General features: G+C 60.0%; 1 protein-coding gene across 3 annotated transcripts in view; it reads left to right on the plus strand.

Annotated features, from left to right (window-relative positions):
- The first annotated feature begins 9107 nt into the window (after window positions 1–9107).
- Window positions 9108–23258, plus strand: part of LOC310897425 (uncharacterized protein) — a 25145-nt gene continuing 10994 nt past the window's right edge. Inside the window, exons 1-3 of one of the 3 annotated variants that reach the window (XM_083831072.1) lie at window positions 9108–13924; window positions 14589–14694; window positions 14948–15276. In XM_083831072.1, coding sequence (XP_083687198.1) covers window positions 12288–13661 — 1374 coding nt within the window. In that variant the 5' untranslated portion in view covers window positions 9108–12287 and the 3' untranslated portion in view covers window positions 13662–13924; window positions 14589–14694; window positions 14948–15276. Of the gene's footprint in view, window positions 14695–14947; window positions 15277–23258 lie in introns of those variants that run through there. The other 2 variants (XM_083831071.1, XM_083831070.1) reach the window with 2 other exon arrangements.

Below are 23258 nucleotides of genomic sequence, written 5' to 3' on the forward strand. Positions count from 1 at the left end.
ACTGTGAAAGAGAAGGTGAAACACCCAGGCTTGTTGGATGCTTTAGCCTGTACCCAGCATCTTTTTTGGTTGCCTCAGCACCAGCAGAGCTGAGCACACAGGAGCCCAGTCCTCCTGTCAGTGTCCTGAGAGCAGCTCTGCTGCAGCCTAAGAAGCTCCCAGCCATGGTCAGCCACATGGACTGCTACACTGGGGCAGTGTTGGTGTTCCTCAGTGCTTGGGTCAGCAAGGTGCACTGGGTTGTCCTTGTTATTCTCACCAGGAAGATGGAAAATTGCCAGCAAGGCACAGTAGGTTTTCCTCTCCTAAAATTTTCTGTCTCTGGTGTCCAGGGAACACCACCAGGTTTGGTATCTCTGATACCTCTGATATTTCTGATACCTCTAGTGAGGCGATGGGACAAATCAGATACTCTCCACTCCCTGGGGAAGCTTGCTGAAATTCTGCATCATTTGTGGATGTCAGTGTGGTGTTTACTTTTGTTTGGAAGAAGCTGCCTCTTTCCATTTTTAAACAGATTTTAAACTGTGCATATGGAGAAATTATCTGGTCTCCATCTTATTCCTAGCCAAGTGAGTTAACATTTTATATTACTTTGGAGATAATCAGGTTAGTTTAACTATCTAGACATTCATGGAGTCAATAGAGAAGTGTAAAAATCACTTTCACTGATGGTCATCTTGCAAGAGACTGAAACAATTAAACTATTTTGCTAGTTCAAAGCCAACACATGTGCACTACAATCCCTTAGGTGCAATAAGGAGTAATAATGCTTGGAGCACGTGAATTTTCACATGAAATATTGTAGGACAGAACTGCTGGAAACCTCTTAAGGCAATAATGGCTGTAAATTCATATGTAACTCATTAACAGAGCAAATACGTTACAAGTAAACTACTTACTGTCACTAGATGTGTGGAAAAATTTAATTTTTTTTTTCTTCATTCATCTCATCTTCTCACAATTTGAAAAATAACAGAAAGGGAACTTGGAACTAGTTGTCTTCTAGTTGTGCATTTCTCTTCAGTGATATAGTGCAGTTAGTACAGGCATCAGTAAAACGGCTGGAATGAGGCTGTTTATCCTGCTGGCCAGCACTCACCTCTTGCTTCCCTTGTCTTCCTACACTGTACCTGGGCACCTCTGACAAATGGTCCTCAGTGCAGTCGTGTGGTGAACAGCTAGATCATTTCTTCTCTAACCTTTCCTTCTCCTCCCGTCTCCACTGAATTTCCATCATCATCACAATTTTAGCATCTGTCTTCATCAGGAGTTACACTATATGTTGTTATTCCTCATTGATAATGCTTGCTTCATCTGAATGTGACAAGTGGGGTTGTATGGTCCACACCTTGATCATCTCTTATTTCTGACACTGCAATTTGCTTCTCTGTAGCTTTCTTTCATTCAGCTGTTGGTTTTTTTTTTTTTTTGTTGTTTTTGTTTTTGTTTTTCTGAAGATGAGCTAAGGAAAAGGAGTTTGTATCATTCATCTTCTTACAAATATATGCATCCTTGTTTTCTTTTCCATGCTTTTATTTCTATTTTTACATTAGATAAAAACACCTCAGTTCTGAAGTTCTGCATCTCATTATGTTCCAATCAGCAATTATTACTCATGAAAGAGAACTTGGATTTTTCTGGATAATTTCTGAAAACATCCATTCAATTTCCAGCATTGGTGAAAAAGGAAAATCAAAAGTTAAAAACTAATGAGAAAGGAATACGGAAAAAAAATGAGTAGGGCATTGCAAAAATCTGCAACAAGCTCACACATTGAAACCTTCATGGGGTTTTGATTAATCAAACATTAAAAGGTAAAATTAGAAAAGGTACAAAAAAAAAAAAAAAACAAAATCATGAACACCACAGAGAAAATGAAAGCGGAATAATTATTGACTACTTCTCACAATGCAAGAACAGAGGGACATGAAATGAAATGATCAGGTGACAGGTTAAAAACAAAGGGTTTTTACATACTGCTCTTAAGCTGGAATTCCTTGCCACAGCATGTTGGAAAGGGTGCTGGGAAAGCCAAACGTATGAGTCTGCTCAAAAAAAACTTTAGGAAAATGGTTGGAAATAAAGCCTACCAAGCCATTAGACAGAGATAATATAGTTACAACATCCATCTCTGAAAGTTGCTGAACAGATGGGAGCTCAAGGCTAAGGGCTAAATGGTAGCATCAGGGCACTGTCCCATTAGGCTTTTCTTCCAACTGTCTGCTTATAGACCTTGACAGGGAGAGGACGTGGGCAAGAGAGACTTTTGATCTGCCTTAACATTATCAGTCTTATTTTATTTCCTTCACTCTGGGTGGGACCCTTTGTCTTTTGGTCTCTTCCTCCAACAGGTCTCCTCCAACAGGTCACCTTTCCTGCTGTAAATGTCCCATGTCCTCCACCTCTTTCACAGGGATTCCTGGGCGTTGAGTCAACCTGGAAAGGCATCTTGATTAGCCTTATACATTGACTGTGTGTGTCATAACCTGAACTGAAACATAAACTGATTTTAGAATGTGTCATCCTTTTTTAACATTTGCAGGTTGCTGAGAATGCCTTCAGGGACAAAGAAATGTCACTTCTTCTAGCTTCATTATATTGTGCCCACATCTCACAGATTTTCTTGTGGTGGCAGAGATCAATAGGAAAACTAAAATAAGAGACAGAAAAGAGATGGATGGGTGAACTGTGCATTCAGCATTAATCAATGGAATGAGTTTTGCTTCTGAGTCAATGCAGAAAAAGTTAACACAGTGCTGGAGACATCTGAAACCCTCCCCAGCAGGGCCTTCACGGAAGGGAGGCTCCATGCTCATGCCAGCGAGGGATGCTTCCCACGGAGGGCCCACAGACATGGCCCATCTCCTGTCTTGTGACAAGACCATTCATGTGGCATCTGGGCACAGCGTCTGGCACTCTCTGTCGAGCAGTCTGACACATACTCATGACCCAGTGACAGCAGTGATCTCTTAATTAACATGATGGGCATACATCCAGTCACTTGGAGCTGGCTGGCACTGCTGGAACAATCTCTCCAGCCAGAAGCCAGCCCTCTGCTGCATCTGAAGATCCTTCCTGAGGTAATATGGCAGAGCCTTTCTGAAGGAGAAAGCAGCACTGATTAGATGGGTCTTGTTGGTGGCTTTCTGAGTGCAGGCTGTGGCTGGGCAGAGTGCAGGCCTTCCCTGGTGAGCCTGCATCTCTGGGTTTCTTCTAATTCTGTGCATGAGATGGATGAGCAGGAAAACTGCAGACACAAGCACAAACAAGTAAGGAGCTTCCTAAACATGATCAGTATACATCTTAAGGCCAGAAAAAGCTAATAGGGATGAATATTATTAAAACAGACAGTTACAGCCCCAGATTATCAGGCCTAACCTGTTGGTTTATATCACCTAATGCCTGCCACAAACACGTTTCCTTGTGAACAAGCAACTGTCTATCCATGGATATTGCAAGTGGTATTGAATGTTTATGTGATGATGGAGTAGCCAGATGTACCTTAAAACATGAGTATATTTTCCACAATTGTATAAATTCAGGTATATGCCCTCAGTTCTGAAGAAGTGCAAATACAGGGTCAGATATTTTATCGGTAGCCTTTACTTCTTATTCTGTCGCAGTGGAATCAATGTTGCTTTACTTAATCGTGAGTCAAAAGATGCCCAGTACTGAACAGATCTGTTAACAAGCTTTCCAAGATAAATCTTGCAGAATGCATATTTGGAAAGACATTTCTGAGGCAGATAAATGCTCAGGTTTTTCTTTTAAATTTCCAATCTGCTTTTGTGTATTTCAAGATCAAGGAGATTTATGGGATTTGAGCTTACTGAACTAGCAGAAAGGGGACAGCATTACAGCCAACAGCAGATGATTTGACCTCTGTTCATCTTTGTAGAGCATCTGCTTAGAATAAGAAGCTGAAATGAAACAAAACTGACTTAGAAGTATAATCCAGCTACATTCATCATAGAGCACATTTAAGACTGTGAAATGACTGAACATTCAAAAATAACCCTAGTAAGTGTCCTTGGAAAATAATTGTATCAAATTATTAATCTACACTAAATAAATTGGTTTGATTTGTGCTGCAGCTGCCTGCAGCAAATGTCTATTCTACTAACAAGTTCAAGGCTCTAGAGAAATGTAATTTACATACCAATCTTTAAGTACTGCTAAGAGTAATGGTCTTTGGGAGCAGGGCATATTTCTGGCAGTTTTTGCCTGAGGTACCACCTTGTTAGTAGATATTGATGTTGTTGAAGATGGCCAGGATGCATAAGAGGTGGAGAAGTTTTCCTGAAGAAGGCAGAGGTCAGAGAAGACATCTAGTAGCAGTAATTGAGAGGGGAATAAATGATGTACTAGATACTGATTTCTATCTGGAAGGCAATGGTGTAGGTTAAGCATTAGGAAATCAGAGACCCACAAGGGCAGCTGAAAATTTACCTTATGGTGGATAAAGGAGAGAAGCAATGGGGACTACAGCCTCCATCACTAGGATAACAGCATGCCCATGACATTTCTTGGTGGCCTGGTGGCTATTCAGTCCTTACCTGTGAGAAGGATAAGCTTGTGAAGGCTTCGTCTACAGAGCAACATGATTTCCTCTCTTCAGTGTGTAAGAAATCATGGTTAGAAGAGAATGTTTCCTTTGTAAGTGCAACAATCTGGAAATGAGAATGACTGGAATGAAAATAAAGCCATGCAACGTTTTTCTTCTAAGAGCAATAACTAGCCCCCCCCCAACATATGTATTTTTATTGACATAAATATATGTCTGTAAAGTCAGTTAAAGATAATATGCTCATTCCTTATCGCTTCCCAAATAGATGCCAGTCAGTGGTATTGATTTTTAATTTAGATTCCATATTTTGAATATGTAGGGGAAAATAATTTGGCAAAAATGGTAAGCCACTGTGGGAAAAGACACTTAAAATCCAGAAATCAGTCAGGGGGACATTACAAGGAAGATGTTGTCCACAAATCTATGCTCAGTTAAATCAGTGACAAAAATTCCTGCTCATCCTGATGAGATGGATAGGCCAAATGAGATCAAGAAGGCTGATTCAGGGCTGTGTATCAGTAAAATCCAGAGAACCAGTGTTTCCTCAGCCTAGGGACTATGAAAGAGGCTCTCATCAATGATGGCAGTCTTCCCAGAGGAACAAGCAACAGTTGTTTACAATGAGGAAAATGAAGAAAGATGCAAATGTGTAAATCAGGAGATCTTTGCTGCATTTCCATAGCTTATTTGTGTAATCTCCTCCAGGGATTAATTTTACGCAGTAAGGGCTTTGAAAAGGCAGGTGACCCACGTGAGGAAGAGTAAGTGGGTAATGCACTGAACAAATGAGTGGCTTTACAGCATGCAGCTAGAATATTTTGCATAATATCTATTTTAAGCTTCAGCAACTAAATTGGCATTCAGAAATTGGCATTCAGAAATTGGCATTCTCTTCTTTCTCTCTACTTTTTACTTCACTCTCTGTCTTACAAAGCAATTTTGAAGGCCTAATAGTTAAGTGTATAGCAAATATCAATGTCACTCCAGAATTTAATGGAGATCTGGTGCCTTTCTTTACCCACTGTGTTTTCCCATCTGAAAGTGAGCAGACCAGAATGTGACATGTGCAGCACTGTCAGATTTACAGCAGTGTCTATGAACTGTTCCATGAACATTCTGCTGTTTTGTTGTGATTTAACCCGGCCAGCAGCTAAACACCACACAGCCGTTCGCTCACCCTCCCCACTCCCTCTCTGGGATGGGGGAGAGAAACGGGAAAGTGAAGCCTGTGAGTTGAGATAAAGACAGTTTACTAAGACAGGAAAATAATAATAACAATAATAATAATAATAATAATAATAGTACTACTAATAATAATGTGTACAGGACAAGTGATGCACAATCAATTGCTCACCACCTGCTGACCAATGCCCAGCCTATCCCCGAGCAGCCGGCCCCCCCACCCCGGCCAGCCACCCCTATATATTGTTTAGCATGACGCCAGATGGTATGGAATACCCCTTTGGCCAGTTTGGGTCAGCTGTCCTGGGTCTGTCCCCTCCCAGCTCCTGCTGCACCCCCAGCCTGCTCGCTGGCAGGACAGAGGGAGAAGCTGAAAAGTCCGTGGTTTAGTGTAAGCACTGCTCTGCAACAATTAAAACATCAGTGTGTTAACAACAGTCTTCTCATCCTAAATCCAAAACATAGCACCCTACCAGCTACTAGGAGGAAAATTAACTCTATCCTAACTGAAACCAGGACATATATCCACCCCTTATTCCATACCATTTATGTCATGCTCAGGTTACACTCTTTCCAATACATTCTAATTAATCACCATTTTCATCTATGGTATATAGCAATCATGGTAGTGATGACATACAGTATTATATAATAATTAAAATACTACAATTCAACTCATGGGCTATTCTCACCCAGTATTAAATCCCCTTGAGCTGCACACCGGACCTCCCCATTCTTTTGCATTACCTACCAAGTGCATCCAGGTCCCTGAGCAAAAGCAATCCCATGAATGGGTTTGCCTTTTCCTGAGGCAGGAGTAGCTCAGACTGTTTTACCCAGCATGTTTCTTACATGCACTACAGGAACTTTATCCCCTTTTACAGTTTGAAACAGTTTTGATTGGGCAGGTCCAGCTCGGTTGGCAGATCCCTTAGTATTGACTAACCAGGTGGCCTTTGCCAAATGTGTATCCCAATTTTTGAATGTCCCAGCACCTATTGCTTTCAGTGTAGTCTTTAACAGTCCATTATATCGTTCAACTTTCCCGGAGGCTGGTGCATGATAGGGGATATGATACACCCACTTTTTTTCCTTGGCCCAAGTGTCTATAAGGTTGTTTCGGAAATGAGTCCCGTTGTCCGACTCAATTCTTTCTGGGGTGTCATGTCGCCATAGGACTTGCTTTTCAAGGCCCAGGATAGTGTTCCGGGTGGTGGCATGGGGCACAGGATTTGTTTCCAGCCATCTGGTGGTTGCTTCCACCATTGTAAGTACGTGGCGCTTGCCGCTGCGGGTTTGAGGGAGTGTGATGTAATCAATCTGCCAGGCCTCTCCATATTTATATTTCAGCCATCGTCCTCCATACCAAAGAGGCTTTGACCATTTGGCTTGCTTGATTGCAGCACATGTTTCACAATCATGAATAACCTGTGCTATAGTGTCCATGGTCAGGTCCACCCCTTGATCGTGAGCCCATCTGTATGTTGCATCTCTACCTTGATGGCCTGAGGTGTCATGGGCCCATCGGGCTATAAATAATTCACATTTATGTTGCCAGTCCAAGTCCACCTGAGCCACTTCAATCTTAGCAGCCTGATCCACCTGCTGGGTGTTTTGATATTCTTCAGTAGCCTCATTCTTGGCACATGAGCATGTACATGGTGTACCTTTACAACCAGGTTCTCCACCCAGGCAGCAATATCTTGCCACAATGCAGCAGCCCAGATGGGTTTGCCCCTGCGCTGCCAATTGTTCTGCTTCCATTGCTGTAACCACCCCCACAGGGCATTTGCTACCATCCATGAATCACTATAGAGATAGAGAACTGGCAACTTTTCTCGTTCAGCAATATCTAAAGCCAGCTGAATGGCTTTCACTTCTGCAAACTGACTTGATTCACCTTCTCCCTCAGCAGCTTCTGCAACTCGTCGTGTAGGACTCCATACAGCAGCTTTGCATCTCCGATGCTTTCCCACAATACGACAGGACCCATCAGTGAACAGGGCATATTTCTTCTCATTTTCCGGTAGCTTGTTGTACAGTGGGGCTTCTTCAGCACGGACCACCTCCTCCTCTGATGATATCCCAAAGTATTTGCCTTCTGGCCAGTCCATAATCACTTCCAAGATTCCTGGGCAACTGGGGTTTCCTGTTTGAGCCCACTGAGTAATCAGTGCAACCCACTTGCTCCATGTAGCATCAGTTGCATGATGTGTAGAGGGGACCCTTCCTTTGAACATCCAGCCTAGTACCGGCAGTCGGGGTGCCAGGAGGAGCTGCGCTTCAGTACCAACCACTTCTGAAGCAGATGGAACTCCTTCATATGCTGCCAATGTCTCCTTTTCGGTTGGAGTATAGCGGGCCTCAGATCCTCTGTATCCCCGACTCCAAAACCCCAGGGGTCAACCTCGAGTTTCCCCAGGTTGTTTCTGCCAAAGGCTCCAGGTGGGGCCATTCTCCCCGGCTGTGGTGTAGAGCATATTCTTTACATCTGGTCCTGTTCGGACTGGCCCAAGGGCTACTGCATGAACTATTTCCTGCTTAATTTGTTCAAAGGCTTGTTGTTGCTCAGGGCCCCATTCAAAATCATTCTTCTTACGGGTTACTTGGTAGAGCGGGTTTACAATCAGACTATAATTTGCAATGTGCATTCTCCAAAACCCCACGACACCTAGGAAAGTTTGTGTTTCTTTTTTGCTAGTTGGTGTAGGCATAGCTGTTATTTTGTTGATCACATCCATTGGGATTTGACAACATCCATCTTGCCACTTTATTTCTAAAAACTGGATCTCTCGTGCAGGTCCTTTGACTTTATTTTGTTTTATGGCAACACTGGCCTTCAGAAGGATTTGGACTATTTTCTTCCCTTTCTCAAAAACTTCCTCTGCAGTGGCACCCCACACAATGTTGTCATTGATGTACTGCAGGTGTACAGGGGCTTCCCCCTGCTCCAGCGCAGACTGGATCAGTCCATGGCAAATGGTAGGGCTGTGTTTCCACCACTGGGGCAACCGATTCCAGGTGTATTGGACACTCCTCCAAGTGAAAACAAACTGTGGCCTGCACTCTGCTGCTAGAGGGATGGAGAAAAATGCATTAGCGATATCAGTTGTGGCGTACCACTTGGCTGCCTTTGATTCCAGTTTGTACTGGAGTTCTAGCATGTCCGGCACTGCAGCACTCAGTTGACTTTGTTCAGGCCATGATAGTCCACCGTTACTCTCCACTCACCATTGCACTTTAGCACTGGCCATATGGGACTATTAAAAGGTGAATGAGTCTTGCTGATCACTCCTTGGCTCTCCAGTTGACGAATTAGCTTATGGATGGGAATCAGGGAGTCTCGGTTGCTGCGATATTGCTGCCGGTGCACAGTTGTGGTAGCGATTGGCACCTGCTGTTCTTCGACTCTCAGCAACCCCACAACAGAAGGGTCCTCCGAGGGACTGGGCAAGGTAGACAACTGTTTAATGTCATCAGTCTCTAAGGCAGCTATGCCAAAAGCCCACCGGAGCCCTTTTGGGTCCTTGAAATATCCTCTTCTAAGACAGTCTATACCAAGGATGCACGGAGCATCCAGGCTAGTCAAATATATGGTGCTTTTGACCCTCATTCCCAGTTAGACTCACTTCAGCCTCCAATACAGTTAACTGCTGGGATCCCCCCATCACCCCATGAATACAGATGGGTTCTGGCCCTTTATAGCTCAATGGCATTACAGTACACTGCACCGGTGTCTACTAAAGCCTTATATTTCTGTGCGTCTGACGTGCCAGGCCATCGAATTCACACAGTCCAATAAACTCGATTGTCCATTTCCTCCCCCTGGCTGGAGGCAGGGCCCCTCTAATCCTAGTCAGAATCTTTGTTTCTGTGTCTAAATGAATGCCTGCTGGAAGTTGGAGCAGCAAGCTTTTCAGAGAACCCTTTCTTCCCGATTGTTCTCCTTTGCAACTCACGTACCCGTGCCTCTAGGGTAGAGGTAGATTTTCCATCCAATTTTCACAGAATCACCTAGGTTGGAAGAGACCTCCAAGATCACCTAGTCCAACCTCTGACCTAACACTAACAAGTCCTCCACTAAGCCCTATCCCTAGGCTCTACATCTAAACATCTCTTAAAGAAAACTCTGAGGAGTTTCACCTAGACCTGAGAAGAGTGAAAGCTGTAAATTCAAGTCCAACACTAGATCCAGCAAAGCACAGTATTTCTTCAGTATCAGAAATTTTCATTTGTTGTTCTGTGAACTTTGATCACAGTGTAGTAGAAAACCTGCCCACAGACTGGACAGACTCCAGCATATCTTTTGACCTAGGCAGGAACAAAAGACAGATACCCTTGTCTTCTGTTTTTTTGTTGTTGTTGTTTTGTTTTGCTTTGGTTTTGTTGTTTTGTTTTGGTTTTGTTTGTTTTGGTTTTGTTCTGTTTTGCTTTCTGAGTATGATTGGTTTAATAACTGGCTATAGGGAAAAAAAAAAAAAGAAAAAAAAAAAAAAGGTTTACCAAGGAAGGAACTAGCCCACATCATCCTTTTCTGCCCTGAAGACTCAAAGATGCAACTCCAGGAGATACGTACTACCAGGATGTGGAACCCTGCTCTTGGTGTTGGGTTATGTGATGAACGGCTCACCTATGCACCCACAAAGGATCCTGGGGGTACAGTGGCAGATGAGGGCACAGCCACAGCCTACTTCTATTTTTGCTCCTTTCCAATTAATCATGAAAACAAAATTCAGATTTTCTCTATCCTGTATTCCTGGTACTTCCACTGACTGCGTCCAATGGTTTTCATAGTGGCTTTTCTCAATTTCTCCACCCAATCCTTCTATTTTCTGGAGACTTGCAAAGCTTCCCGAAGAAGGACCATATCTCACTGTCAACAAGGAAATGCTTCTTTTCCCTAAGACAGAAATCAATGAAAGAGTAAGGCATGAAGTGAATCCACAGACAAGCATGTAGCAGGCAGACAGTATTTTACAGACAATGAAGGCCCAAGCTCTCTCCTATTAAAGTCAATAAAAGTTACGCTAATTCTAGCTAGGGCTCTAATACCTCTCAAACATATATCAGGTTTGTGTGGCAAGGGCTACCAGCAGGGGCCTGCAGGGGTGGCCTATGTGAGCACAGCCCAGCAGCTGCCCCATGTCAGAGTAGAGCCAGTTCCAGCAGCTCCAAAAGGGACCCGCTGCTGGCCAGAGCCATGCCAACAAGAGCTGTTGTTTGCGCCTCTCTGAGAGCATATTTAAGAAAGGGAAAAGAACTGCTACACCACAGCAGCTGGGAGAATGTGGAATGAGATCCAGCCCTGCAGCCCCCAAGGGCAGTGGAGGTGCTCCAGGCACACAGCAGCAGTTCCCTGGCAGCCTGTGGAGAGGCCCCTGGTGGAGCAGGCTGTCCCCCTGCAGCCCACGGGTCCCACACGGAGCAGATCTCCACGCTGCAGCCCGTGGAGGAGCCCCCGGTGGAGCAGGTGGATGTGGCCTGGAGGAGGCTGCGGCCCTTGGAGAGCCCCCGCAGGAGCAGGCCCTGGGCCGGAGCTGCAGCCTGTGGAGAGGAGCCCACGCAGGAGCAGAGGATCTGGGGGGAGCTGCCGCCCGTGGGGGACCCGTGCTGGAGCAGTTTGCTCCTGGGGGAAGGATGGACCCTGTGGTACGGAGCCATGTGGGAGCAGTTCTTGAAGAGCTGCTGCCTGTGGGCAGCCCCTGCAGGCTCAGTTTAGGCATCCCGTGGGAGGGACCCCATGTGGAGTAGGGGCAGAGAGGTGATAAGACAGCCTTCTGGAGTATCAACCATTCATTTCGTTTCTATGTCACTACTAGTTACTGGCCTTCCAAGAGATGTCCTGTGTCTGATCCCCACTCTCTTAGCATGCTCGTTCAACCAATTTGCAACCCACTTAATGGTAAATCAAGGTGAAAAAAATTAAAGAAAAAAGACACATCAAAACACCATCCCAACCCAACAGTGTTTGTAACATGTGGGGCAAAGTGCTACAGGCCCTGTTGGGGCAGATGGCCCATGGTGACATCACTGAGCGATGGGCTGTGACCTCATAGCCCTTGCTGCTTATATTGGGGCACCAGCAGAGGCCACGTCAGTCTAGCTCGTGGCTGGACTCCTGCTGAGCGTGTGTGCGAGGCTTGGAGCACCGAGAGAGGATTTGGTGGAGCCGTGCTGTGGGGCTGCCGGCAGCTGTTCTCAGTGCCCGTCCCTACAGTCATTGCCCGTGTTTCCCTGGCCCTGCCTGGCTCAGGCAGCCGGGGCCCCGCAGGACACAGCGCAGCGCAGGTGAGCTGCACGGGGACACGTGCCCCGGGGCAGCCCGCAGGTGGCACAGGATGGCCCAGACGTGGGGTTGGGGGGGTTCCTGCGGAGGTGCCAGGGGGGCATTGCCTCTGCTCACCCTGGCACAGTGAGTGACCTTGGCCTCTCTCCCGTGTGCAGATTCAGACAGCCTTTGGCAGCTGCAGCGCCGGGGCAGGGGAGCAGCTTCTTCACCTCAGCTCTCCCCAGCCCACTGTAGAGCCCGGTGGTCATGGATATGCCATTGAACTGGACCTGCCCAGCCTGTGGGGACGGTCAGGACGATATTGCCTTTGTGACCCCCTGTCTCCACCGGCTGTGCTATGGCTGTGCTCTGCAGTGGGCAAAGAAGAATCCAAGGTGCCTCTTCTGCAGGGAGACAATCAAAACCATCAAGTACTCAGTGAGGTCGGCCGATGATTACTTGGAGAGTGCTGTCCCAGAGCCCACAGAGCACTTGGCTGAGGGTCAGCAGGATGAGCAGGGGGCTGTGGAGCCGGTGCCCAGGGCTCCTGAGCTCAGCTTCCCACCCGAGGTCTGGGCAGCCTTCTTCCGGGAGCACCCAGAAAACATTGAGCCCCTGCTTGCGTGGCTGCAGCAGGAGCTGGAGACGATCTCCGGCTCCGAGTGGTGGGAGGTGGCTGCAGGCCTGAGCATGGTGATCGGCTTCCTGTGCATCTACGGTCTCGACGAGGAGGACTTGGTGTGGGCGCTGCAGCCTCGCCTCAAAAACCAGACACTGCCTTTTGTGGTGCGGCTCATCGCTGCCGCTGTGGAGCTGTGCAGCACAGAGATCCGCCGGCAGCGTGACCGCCAGGACACCCATGCTGCAGGGGGCCAGGAGGACAGCCCCGTGGTCGCCCACAGCCACGCCACCTCTCCAGGGGAGACTCATGCCCCTGCCACCACAGAAGAGGAGGAGGCGCCTGAGGAGCCAGGGCAGGCAGCAGCAGGTCCCTCTGCCCAGGGCAGGGACTGCTTGCCTGGGGGGCGCCGGCGCAGCCCCGGAGAGAGGGATCTGGGGGTTGTGGTTGACAGCAAGTTGAATATGAGCCAGCAGTGTGCCCTGGCAGCCAGGAGGGCCAACCATACCCTGGGATGCATCAAGCACGGCGTTGCTAGTCGGTCGAGGGAAGTGATTGTCCCGCTCTACTCTGCGCTGGTGCGGCCTCACCTCGAGTACTGTGTGCAGTTCTGGGCTCCACAGTACAAAAAGGACATTAAACTGTTGGAGAGTGTCCAGAGGAGGGCGACGAAGATGGTGAAGGGCCTAGAGGGGAAGACATACGAGGAGCGGCTGAGGTCACTGGGCCTGTTCAGCCTGGAGAAGAGGAGGCTGAGGGGAGACCTCATCGCAGTTTACAACTTCCTCGCGAGGGGGAGTGGAGAGGCAGGCGCTGACCTATTCTCCACAATCACCAGTGACAGGACCCGCGGGAACGGTGTTAAGCTGAGGCAGGGGAGGTTTAGGCTGGACATCAGGAAGAGGTTCTTCACCGAGAGGGTGGTCGCACACTGGAACAGGCTCCCCAGGGACGTAGTCACTGCACCAAGCCTGTCTGAATTTAAGAAGCGGTTGGACTGTGCACTTAGTCACATGGTCTAAAATTTTGGGTAGACCTGAGCGGTGCCAGGGGTTGGACTTGATGATCCTTATGGGTCCCTTCCAACTCAGTATATTCTATGATTCTATAAATACTGTAGTCAGAGGTCATGGGGCTAGATTTTGAAAAGTCCTGCATGAAGAAGAGATCTCAGAAAAGCAAATTTAAATAACATTAATGTCAAGAAAAGGAATTCTGATTGCTATATTCTTTATCTGTCGTGACTAGGCAGATGAAAATCTATGATGGCAATTTTGCCTTTAAGGTCATTTTCTTTTTTCTTTTCTTTTCTTTCTTTCTTTCTTTCTTTATTTATTTAACAGGCTCTGTACTAATTTTCCTCACAGAATGGCTGACAGAAATATGACCTTTGTGCACCTGTTGTAGTTAATTCATTAGGTCAACTCTAACCACTAAGCCCTTTGTCAGGTTATTTCTACTAGTGATAAGGAGCAATTGACCTTAAAACATTGAAGGCAGGTAGAAGACCTATTCCACAAGGTCTCTTGGCTCCACCCTTGTTAAGTGAAATCTGCCAGGTGTGGATCATTTGAGCTTTGCTATATAGGAAGCATGAGGACTTGTGGGGAATTGCCTGCTTGGGGGAGTTTGAGGTTTGGCTTGTCTAGGGTGCTTTTCCTCTTGGGGTGAAATGGACTCAGTGTTCCCCAATAGGCTGCTTTTTCTTCATGTTTTCTACCATCTCTGTGAAGTAGTTTTAGTGACTCTGTGAGCTAGTTACGTTGGTGGTGCCTTCTCAGTACAGTAAAACCCTGCTAGTACTACTTCACTGTGAAGCAGTTTGGAAGTAACTCAAGTTCAGAAGCCAGCAGGAAAGTGTTCCTGGGTTCTACAGCTGTTTAGGAGTAGAGTAGTAGTTTAGGAGTGTTGAGGAGTTTGAGTATTTCCTTCACCTTGTCTGTTTGCAGTGAAATTACTTACGTGGATTCTAAGCTCCCTTCCCAGCCCTAAAAAAAACAGCCAAACAAACAACAAAACACCAACCAACAACCTCAGAAGCTCAAGTGCATACAGGTAAGCCTGACTTCAAAGAATGTTCTGAAGTATTTGTTAAGATTGAACAACAGGCTGCGTGAAAAAGGTGCCTTAATGTGAACTCAAATTTCTCCTTGTGGTAAGGAGAAACTGATTTGGATTGATACTGGTTACATGTTCGTTACTTTCACTAAGTGGAAAAAGTGAAAATGTGCTGTTAATAAAAGAAATGCTGTTTTCACAATATGCAACTCTTAAACAGTACAAAGACAGTCTGCCCTCTTCCCTACAGGTGTGTGTCTGGGCCACGGAGAAACTTTCTGAAGAGGTCCGCCAACTTAAAGAGAATTGATCTCCCTCCCCACCTGTACAAACCAGTGTCTCAGCTATCAGTGATAAGTGTCCTCCTGTGCAATGAAGATGACAAAGTGGGTACACGCGCTGTGCCACCCTGTGGTTTTCCCTACATGACCATAGAGAGAACACAAAAAGGGATGGAGAATCTACTAGGACGCTACAGCCACGGGAATCTGAGCTGCAAAGACAAAAAAAAAGAGGGGTTCTGTGAGAAATATGTTGCTCCGAATTCCAGTAGCTGGGCCCCGGGTCGGTCCCCCCACCCCGCTGGGCCCCGGGTCGGTCCCCCCACCCCGCTGGGCCCCGGGTCGGTCCCCCCACCCCGCTGGGCCCCGGGTCGGTCCCCCCACCCCGCTGGGCCCCGGGTCGGTCCCCCCACCCCGCTGGGCCCCGGGTCGGTCCCCCCACCCCGCTGGGCCCCGGGTCGGTCCCCCCACCCCGCTGGGCCCCGGGTCGGTCCCCCCACCCCGCTGGGCCCCGGGTCGGTCCCCCCACCCCGCTGGGCCCCGGGTCGGTCCCCCCACCCCGCTGGGCCCCGGGTCGGTCCCCCCACCCCGCTGGGCCCCGGGTCGGTCCCCCCACCCCGCTGGGCCCCGGGTCGGTCCCCCCACCCCGCTGGGCCCCGGGTCGGTCCCCCCACCCCGCTGGGCCCCGGGTCGGTCCCCCCACCCCGCTGGGCCCCGGGTCGGTCCCCCCACCCCGCTGGGCCCCGGGTCGGTCCCCCCACCCCGCTGGGCCCCGGGTCGGTCCCCCCACCCCGCTGGGCCCCGGGTCGGTCCCCCCACCCCGCTGGGCCCCGGGTCGGTCCCCCCACCCCGCTGGGCCCCGGGTCGGTCCCCCCACCCCGCTGGGCCCCGGGTCGGTCCCCCCACCCCGCTGGGCCCCGGGTCGGTCCCCCCACCCCGCTGGGCCCCGGGTCGGTCCCCCCACCCCGCTGGGCCCCGGGTCGGTCCCCCCACCCCGCTGGGCCCCGGGTCGGTCCCCCCACCCCGCTGGGCCCCGGGTCGGTCCCCCCACCCCGCTGGGCCCCGGGTCGGTCCCCCCACCCCGCTGGGCCCCGGGTCGGTCCCCCCACCCCGCTGGGCCCCGGGTCGGTCCCCCCACCCCGCTGGGCCCCGGGTCGGTCCCCCCACCCCGCTGGGCCCCGGGTCGGTCCCCCCACCCCGCTGGGCCCCGGGTCGGTCCCCCCACCCCGCTGGGCCCCGGGTCGGTCCCCCCACCCCGCTGGGCCCCGGGTCGGTCCCCCCACCCCGCTGGGCCCCGGGTCGGTCCCCCCACCCCGCTGGGCCCCGGGTCGGTCCCCCCACCCCGCTGGGCCCCGGGTCGGTCCCCCCACCCCGCTGGGCCCCGGGTCGGTCCCCCCACCCCGCTGGGCCCCGGGTCGGTCCCCCCACCCCGCTGGGCCCCGGGTCGGTCCCCCCACCCCGCTGGGCCCCGGGTCGGTCCCCCCACCCCGCTGGGCCCCGGGTCGGTCCCCCCACCCCGCTGGGCCCCGGGTCGGTCCCCCCACCCCGCTGGGCCCCGGGTCGGTCCCCCCACCCCGCTGGGCCCCGGGTCGGTCCCCCCACCCCGCTGGGCCCCGGGTCGGTCCCCCCACCCCGCTGGGCCCCGGGTCGGTCCCCCCACCCCGCTGGGCCCCGGGTCGGTCCCCCCACCCCGCTGGGCCCCGGGTCGGTCCCCCCACCCCGCTGGGCCCCGGGTCGGTCCCCCCACCCCGCTGGGCCCCGGGTCGGTCCCCCCACCCCGCTGGGCCCCGGGTCGGTCCCCCCACCCCGCTGGGCCCCGGGTCGGTCCCCCCACCCCGCTGGGCCCCGGGTCGGTCCCCCCACCCCGCTGGGCCCCGGGTCGGTCCCCCCACCCCGCTGGGCCCCGGGTCGGTCCCCCCACCCCGCTGGGCCCCGGGTCGGTCCCCCCACCCCGCTGGGCCCCGGGTCGGTCCCCCCACCCCGCTGGGCCCCGGGTCGGTCCCCCCACCCCGCTGGGCCCCGGGTCGGTCCCCCCACCCCGCTGGGCCCCGGGTCGGTCCCCCCACCCCGCTGGGCCCCGGGTCGGTCCCCCCACCCCGCTGGGCCCCGGGTCGGTCCCCCCACCCCGCTGGGCCCCGGGTCGGTCCCCCCACCCCGCTGGGCCCCGGGTCGGTCCCCCCACCCCGCTGGGCCCCGGGTCGGTCCCCCCACCCCGCTGGGCCCCGGGTCGGTCCCCCCACCCCGCTGGGCCCCGGGTCGGTCCCCCCACCCCGCTGGGCCCCGGGTCGGTCCCCCCACCCCGCTGGGCCCCGGGTCGGTCCCCCCACCCCGCTGGGCCCCGGGTCGGTCCCCCCACCCCGCTGGGCCCCGGGTCGGTCCCCCCACCCCGCTGGGCCCCGGGTCGGTCCCCCCACCCCGCTGGGCCCCGGGTCGGTCCCCCCACCCCGCTGGGCCCCGGGTCGGTCCCCCCACCCCGCTGGGCCCCGGGTCGGTCCCCCCACCCCGCTGGGCCCCGGGTCGGTCCCCCCACCCCGCTGGGCCCCGGGTCGGTCCCCCCACCCCGCTGGGCCCCGGGTCGGTCCCCCCACCCCGCTGGGCCCCGGGTCGGTCCCCCCACCCCGCTGGGCCCCGGGTCGGTCCCCCCACCCCGCTGGGCCCCGGGTCGGTCCCCCCACCCCGCTGGGCCCCGGGTCGGTCCCCCCACCCCGCTGGGCCCCGGGTCGGTCCCCCCACCCCGCTGGGCCCCGGGTCGGTCCCCCCACCCCGCTGGGCCCCGGGTCGGTCCCCCCACCCCGCTGGGCCCCGGGTCGGTCCCCCCACCCCGCTGGGCCCCGGGTCGGTCCCCCCACCCCGCTGGGCCCCGGGTCGGTCCCCCCACCCCGCTGGGCCCCGGGTCGGTCCCCCCACCCCGCTGGGCCCCGGGTCGGTCCCCCCACCCCGCTGGGCCCCGGGTCGGTCCCCCCACCCCGCTGGGCCCCGGGTCGGTCCCCCCACCCCGCTGGGCCCCGGGTCGGTCCCCCCACCCCGCTGGGCCCCGGGTCGGTCCCCCCACCCCGCTGGGCCCCGGGTCGGTCCCCCCACCCCGCTGGGCCCCGGGTCGGTCCCCCCACCCCGCTGGGCCCCGGGTCGGTCCCCCCACCCCGCTGGGCCCCGGGTCGGTCCCCCCACCCCGCTGGGCCCCGGGTCGGTCCCCCCACCCCGCTGGGCCCCGGGTCGGTCCCCCCACCCCGCTGGGCCCCGGGTCGGTCCCCCCACCCCGCTGGGCCCCGGGTCGGTCCCCCCACCCCGCTGGGCCCCGGGTCGGTCCCCCCACCCCGCTGGGCCCCGGGTCGGTCCCCCCACCCCGCTGGGCCCCGGGTCGGTCCCCCCACCCCGCTGGGCCCCGGGTCGGTCCCCCCACCCCGCTGGGCCCCGGGTCGGTCCCCCCACCCCGCTGGGCCCCGGGTCGGTCCCCCCACCCCGCTGGGCCCCGGGTCGGTCCCCCCACCCCGCTGGGCCCCGGGTCGGTCCCCCCACCCCGCTGGGCCCCGGGTCGGTCCCCCCACCCCGCTGGGCCCCGGGTCGGTCCCCCCACCCCGCTGGGCCCCGGGTCGGTCCCCCCACCCCGCTGGGCCCCGGGTCGGTCCCCCCACCCCGCTGGGCCCCGGGTCGGTCCCCCCACCCCGCTGGGCCCCGGGTCGGTCCCCCCACCCCGCTGGGCCCCGGGTCGGTCCCCCCACCCCGCTGGGCCCCGGGTCGGTCCCCCCACCCCGCTGGGCCCCGGGTCGGTCCCCCCACCCCGCTGGGCCCCGGGTCGGTCCCCCCACCCCGCTGGGCCCCGGGTCGGTCCCCCCACCCCGCTGGGCCCCGGGTCGGTCCCCCCACCCCGCTGGGCCCCGGGTCGGTCCCCCCACCCCGCTGGGCCCCGGGTCGGTCCCCCCACCCCGCTGGGCCCCGGGTCGGTCCCCCCACCCCGCTGGGCCCCGGGTCGGTCCCCCCACCCCGCTGGGCCCCGGGTCGGTCCCCCCACCCCGCTGGGCCCCGGGTCGGTCCCCCCACCCCGCTGGGCCCCGGGTCGGTCCCCCCACCCCGCTGGGCCCCGGGTCGGTCCCCCCACCCCGCTGGGCCCCGGGTCGGTCCCCCCACCCCGCTGGGCCCCGGGTCGGTCCCCCCACCCCGCTGGGCCCCGGGTCGGTCCCCCCACCCCGCTGGGCCCCGGGTCGGTCCCCCCACCCCGCTGGGCCCCGGGTCGGTCCCCCCACCCCGCTGGGCCCCGGGTCGGTCCCCCCACCCCGCTGGGCCCCGGGTCGGTCCCCCCACCCCGCTGGGCCCCGGGTCGGTCCCCCCACCCCGCTGGGCCCCGGGTCGGTCCCCCCACCCCGCTGGGCCCCGGGTCGGTCCCCCCACCCCGCTGGGCCCCGGGTCGGTCCCCCCACCCCGCTGGGCCCCGGGTCGGTCCCCCCACCCCGCTGGGCCCCGGGTCGGTCCCCCCACCCCGCTGGGCCCCGGGTCGGTCCCCCCACCCCGCTGGGCCCCGGGTCGGTCCCCCCACCCCGCTGGGCCCCGGGTCGGTCCCCCCACCCCGCTGGGCCCCGGGTCGGTCCCCCCACCCCGCTGGGCCCCGGGTCGGTCCCCCCACCCCGCTGGGCCCCGGGTCGGTCCCCCCACCCCGCTGGGCCCCGGGTCGGTCCCCCCACCCCGCTGGGCCCCGGGTCGGTCCCCCCACCCCGCTGGGCCCCGGGTCGGTCCCCCCACCCCGCTGGGCCCCGGGTCGGTCCCCCCACCCCGCTGGGCCCCGGGTCGGTCCCCCCACCCCGCTGGGCCCCGGGTCGGTCCCCCCACCCCGCTGGGCCCCGGGTCGGTCCCCCCACCCCGCTGGGCCCCGGGTCGGTCCCCCCACCCCGCTGGGCCCCGGGTCGGTCCCCCCACCCCGCTGGGCCCCGGGTCGGTCCCCCCACCCCGCTGGGCCCCGGGTCGGTCCCCCCACCCCGCTGGGCCCCGGGTCGGTCCCCCCACCCCGCTGGGCCCCGGGTCGGTCCCCCCACCCCGCTGGGCCCCGGGTCGGTCCCCCCACCCCGCTGGGCCCCGGGTCGGTCCCCCCACCCCGCTGGGCCCCGGGTCGGTCCCCCCACCCCGCTGGGCCCCGGGTCGGTCCCCCCACCCCGCTGGGCCCCGGGTCGGTCCCCCCACCCCGCTGGGCCCCGGGTCGGTCCCCCCACCCCGCTGGGCCCCGGGTCGGTCCCCCCACCCCGCTGGGCCCCGGGTCGGTCCCCCCACCCCGCTGGGCCCCGGGTCGGTCCCCCCACCCCGCTGGGCCCCGGGTCGGTCCCCCCACCCCGCTGGGCCCCGGGTCGGTCCCCCCACCCCGCTGGGCCCCGGGTCGGTCCCCCCACCCCGCTGGGCCCCGGGTCGGTCCCCCCACCCCGCTGGGCCCCGGGTCGGTCCCCCCACCCCGCTGGGCCCCGGGTCGGTCCCCCCACCCCGCTGGGCCCCGGGTCGGTCCCCCCACCCCGCTGGGCCCCGGGTCGGTCCCCCCACCCCGCTGGGCCCCGGGTCGGTCCCCCCACCCCGCTGGGCCCCGGGTCGGTCCCCCCCACCCCGCTGGGCCCCGGGTCGGTCCCCCCACCCCGCTGGGCCCCGGGTCGTCCCCCCACCCCGCTGGGCCCCGGGTCGGTCCCCCCACCCCGCTGGGCCCCGGGTCGGTCCCCCCACCCCGCTGGGCCCCGGGTCGGTCCCCCCACCCCGCTGGGCCCCGGGTCGGTCCCCCCACCCCGCTGGGCCCCGGGTCGGTCCCCCCACCCCGCTGGGCCCCGGGTCGGTCCCCCCACCCCGCTGGGCCCCGGGTCGGTCCCCCCACCCCGCTGGGCCCCGGGTCGGTCCCCCCACCCCGCTGGGCCCCGGGTCGGTCCCCCCACCCCGCTGGGCCCCGGGTCGGTCCCCCCACCCCGCTGGGCCCCGGGTCGGTCCCCCCACCCCGCTGGGCCCCGGGTCGGTCCCCCCACCCCGCTGGGCCCCGGGTCGGTCCCCCCACCCCGCTGGGCCCCGGGTCGGTCCCCCCACCCCGCTGGGCCCCGGGTCGGTCCCCCCACCCCGCTGGGCCCCGGGTCGGTCCCCCCACCCCGCTGGGCCCCGGGTCGGTCCCCCCACCCCGCTGGGCCCCGGGTCGGTCCCCCCACCCCGCTGGGCCCCGGGTCGGTCCCCCCACCCCGCTGGGCCCCGGGTCGGTCCCCCCACCCCGCTGGGCCCCGGGTCGGTCCCCCCACCCCGCTGGGCCCCGGGTCGGTCCCCCCACCCCGCTGGGCCCCGGGTCGGTCCCCCCACCCCGCTGGGCCCCGGGTCGGTCCCCCCACCCCGCTGGGCCCCGGGTCGGTCCCCCCACCCCGCTGGGCCCCGGGTCGGTCCCCCCACCCCGCTGGGCCCCGGGTCGGTCCCCCCACCCCGCTGGGCCCCGGGTCGGTCCCCCCACCCCGCTGGGCCCCGGGTCGGTCCCCCCACCCCGCTGGGCCCCGGGTCGGTCCCCCCACCCCGCTGGGCCCCGGGTCGGTCCCCCCACCCCGCTGGGCCCCGGGTCGGTCCCCCCACCCCGCTGGGCCCCGGGTCGGTCCCCCCACCCCGCTGGGCCCCGGGTCGGTCCCCCCACCCCGCTGGGCCCCGGGTCGGTCCCCCCACCCCGCTGGGCCCCGGGTCGGTCCCCCCACCCCGCTGGGCCCCGGGTCGGTCCCCCCACCCCGCTGGGCCCCGGGTCGGTCCCCCCACCCCGCTGGGCCCCGGGTCGGTCCCCCCACCCCGCTGGGCCCCGGGTCGGTCCCCCCACCCCGCTGGGCCCCGGGTCGGTCCCCCACCCCGCTGGGCCCCGGGTCGGTCCCCCCACCCCGCTGGGCCCCGGGTCGGTCCCCCCACCCCGCTGGGCCCCGGGTCGGTCCCCCCACCCCGCTGGGCCCCGGGTCGGTCCCCCCACCCCGCTGGGCCCCGGGTCGGTCCCCCCACCCCGCTGGGCCCCGGGTCGGTCCCCCCACCCCGCTGGGCCCCGGGTCGGTCCCCCCACCCCGCTGGGCCCCGGGTCGGTCCCCCCACCCCGCTGGGCCCCGGGTCGGTCCCCCCACCCCGCTGGGCCCCGGGTCGGTCCCCCCACCCCGCTGGGCCCCGGGTCGGTCCCCCCACCCCGCTGGGCCCCGGGTCGGTCCCCCCACCCCGCTGGGCCCCGGGTCGGTCCCCCCACCCCGCTGGGCCCCGGGTCGGTCCCCCACCCCGCTGGGCCCCGGGTCGGTCCCCCCACCCCGCTGGGCCCCGGGTCGGTCCCCCCACCCCGCTGGGCCCCGGGTCGGTCCCCCCACCCCGCTGGGCCCCGGGTCGGTCCCCCCACCCCGCTGGGCCCCGGGTCGGTCCCCCCACCCCGCTGGGCCCCGGGTCGGTCCCCCCACCCCGCTGGGCCCCGGGTCGGTCCCCCCACCCCGCTGGGCCCCGGGTCGGTCCCCCCACCCCGCTGGGCCCCGGGTCGGTCCCCCCACCCCGCTGGGCCCCGGGTCGGTCCCCCCACCCCGCTGGGCCCCGGGTCGGTCCCCCACCCCGCTGGGCCCCGGGTCGGTCCCCCCCACCCCGCTGGGCCCCGGGTCGGTCCCCCCACCCCGCTGGGCCCCGGGTCGGTCCCCCCACCCCGCTGGGCCCCGGGTCGGTCCCCCCACCCCGCTGGGCCCCGGGTCGGTCCCCCCACCCCGCTGGGCCCCGGGTCGGTCCCCCCACCCCGCTGGGCCCCGGGTCGGTCCCCCCACCCCGCTGGGCCCCGGGTCGGTCCCCCCACCCCGCTGGGCCCCGGGTCGGTCCCCCCACCCCGCTGGGCCCCGGGTCGGTCCCCCCACCCCGCTGGGCCCCGGGTCGGTCCCCCCACCCCGCTGGGCCCCGGTCGGTCCCCCACCCGCTGGGCCCCGGGTCGGTCCCCCCACCCCGCTGGGCCCCGGGTCGGTCCCCCCACCCCGCTGGGCCCCGGGTCGGTCCCCCCACCCCGCTGGGCCCCGGGTCGGTCCCCCCACCCCGCTGGGCCCCGGGTCGGTCCCCCCACCCCGCTGGGCCCCGGGTCGGTCCCCCCACCCGCTGGGCCCCGGGTCGGTCCCCCCACCCCGCTGGGCCCCGGGTCGGTCCCCCACCCGCTGGGCCCCGGGTCGGTCCCCCCACCCCGCTGGGCCCCGGGTCGGTCCCCCACCCCGCTGGGCCCCGGGTCGGTCCCCCCACCCGCTGGCCCGGGTCGGTCCCCCCACCCCGCTGGGCCCCGGGTCGGTCCCCCCACCCCGCTGGGCCCCGGCATGG

This window comes from Anser anser, assembly GCF_964211835.1.
Source record: "Anser anser genome assembly, chromosome: 3".
In the NCBI taxonomy this organism is placed as follows: Eukaryota; Metazoa; Chordata; class Aves; order Anseriformes; family Anatidae; genus Anser; species Anser anser.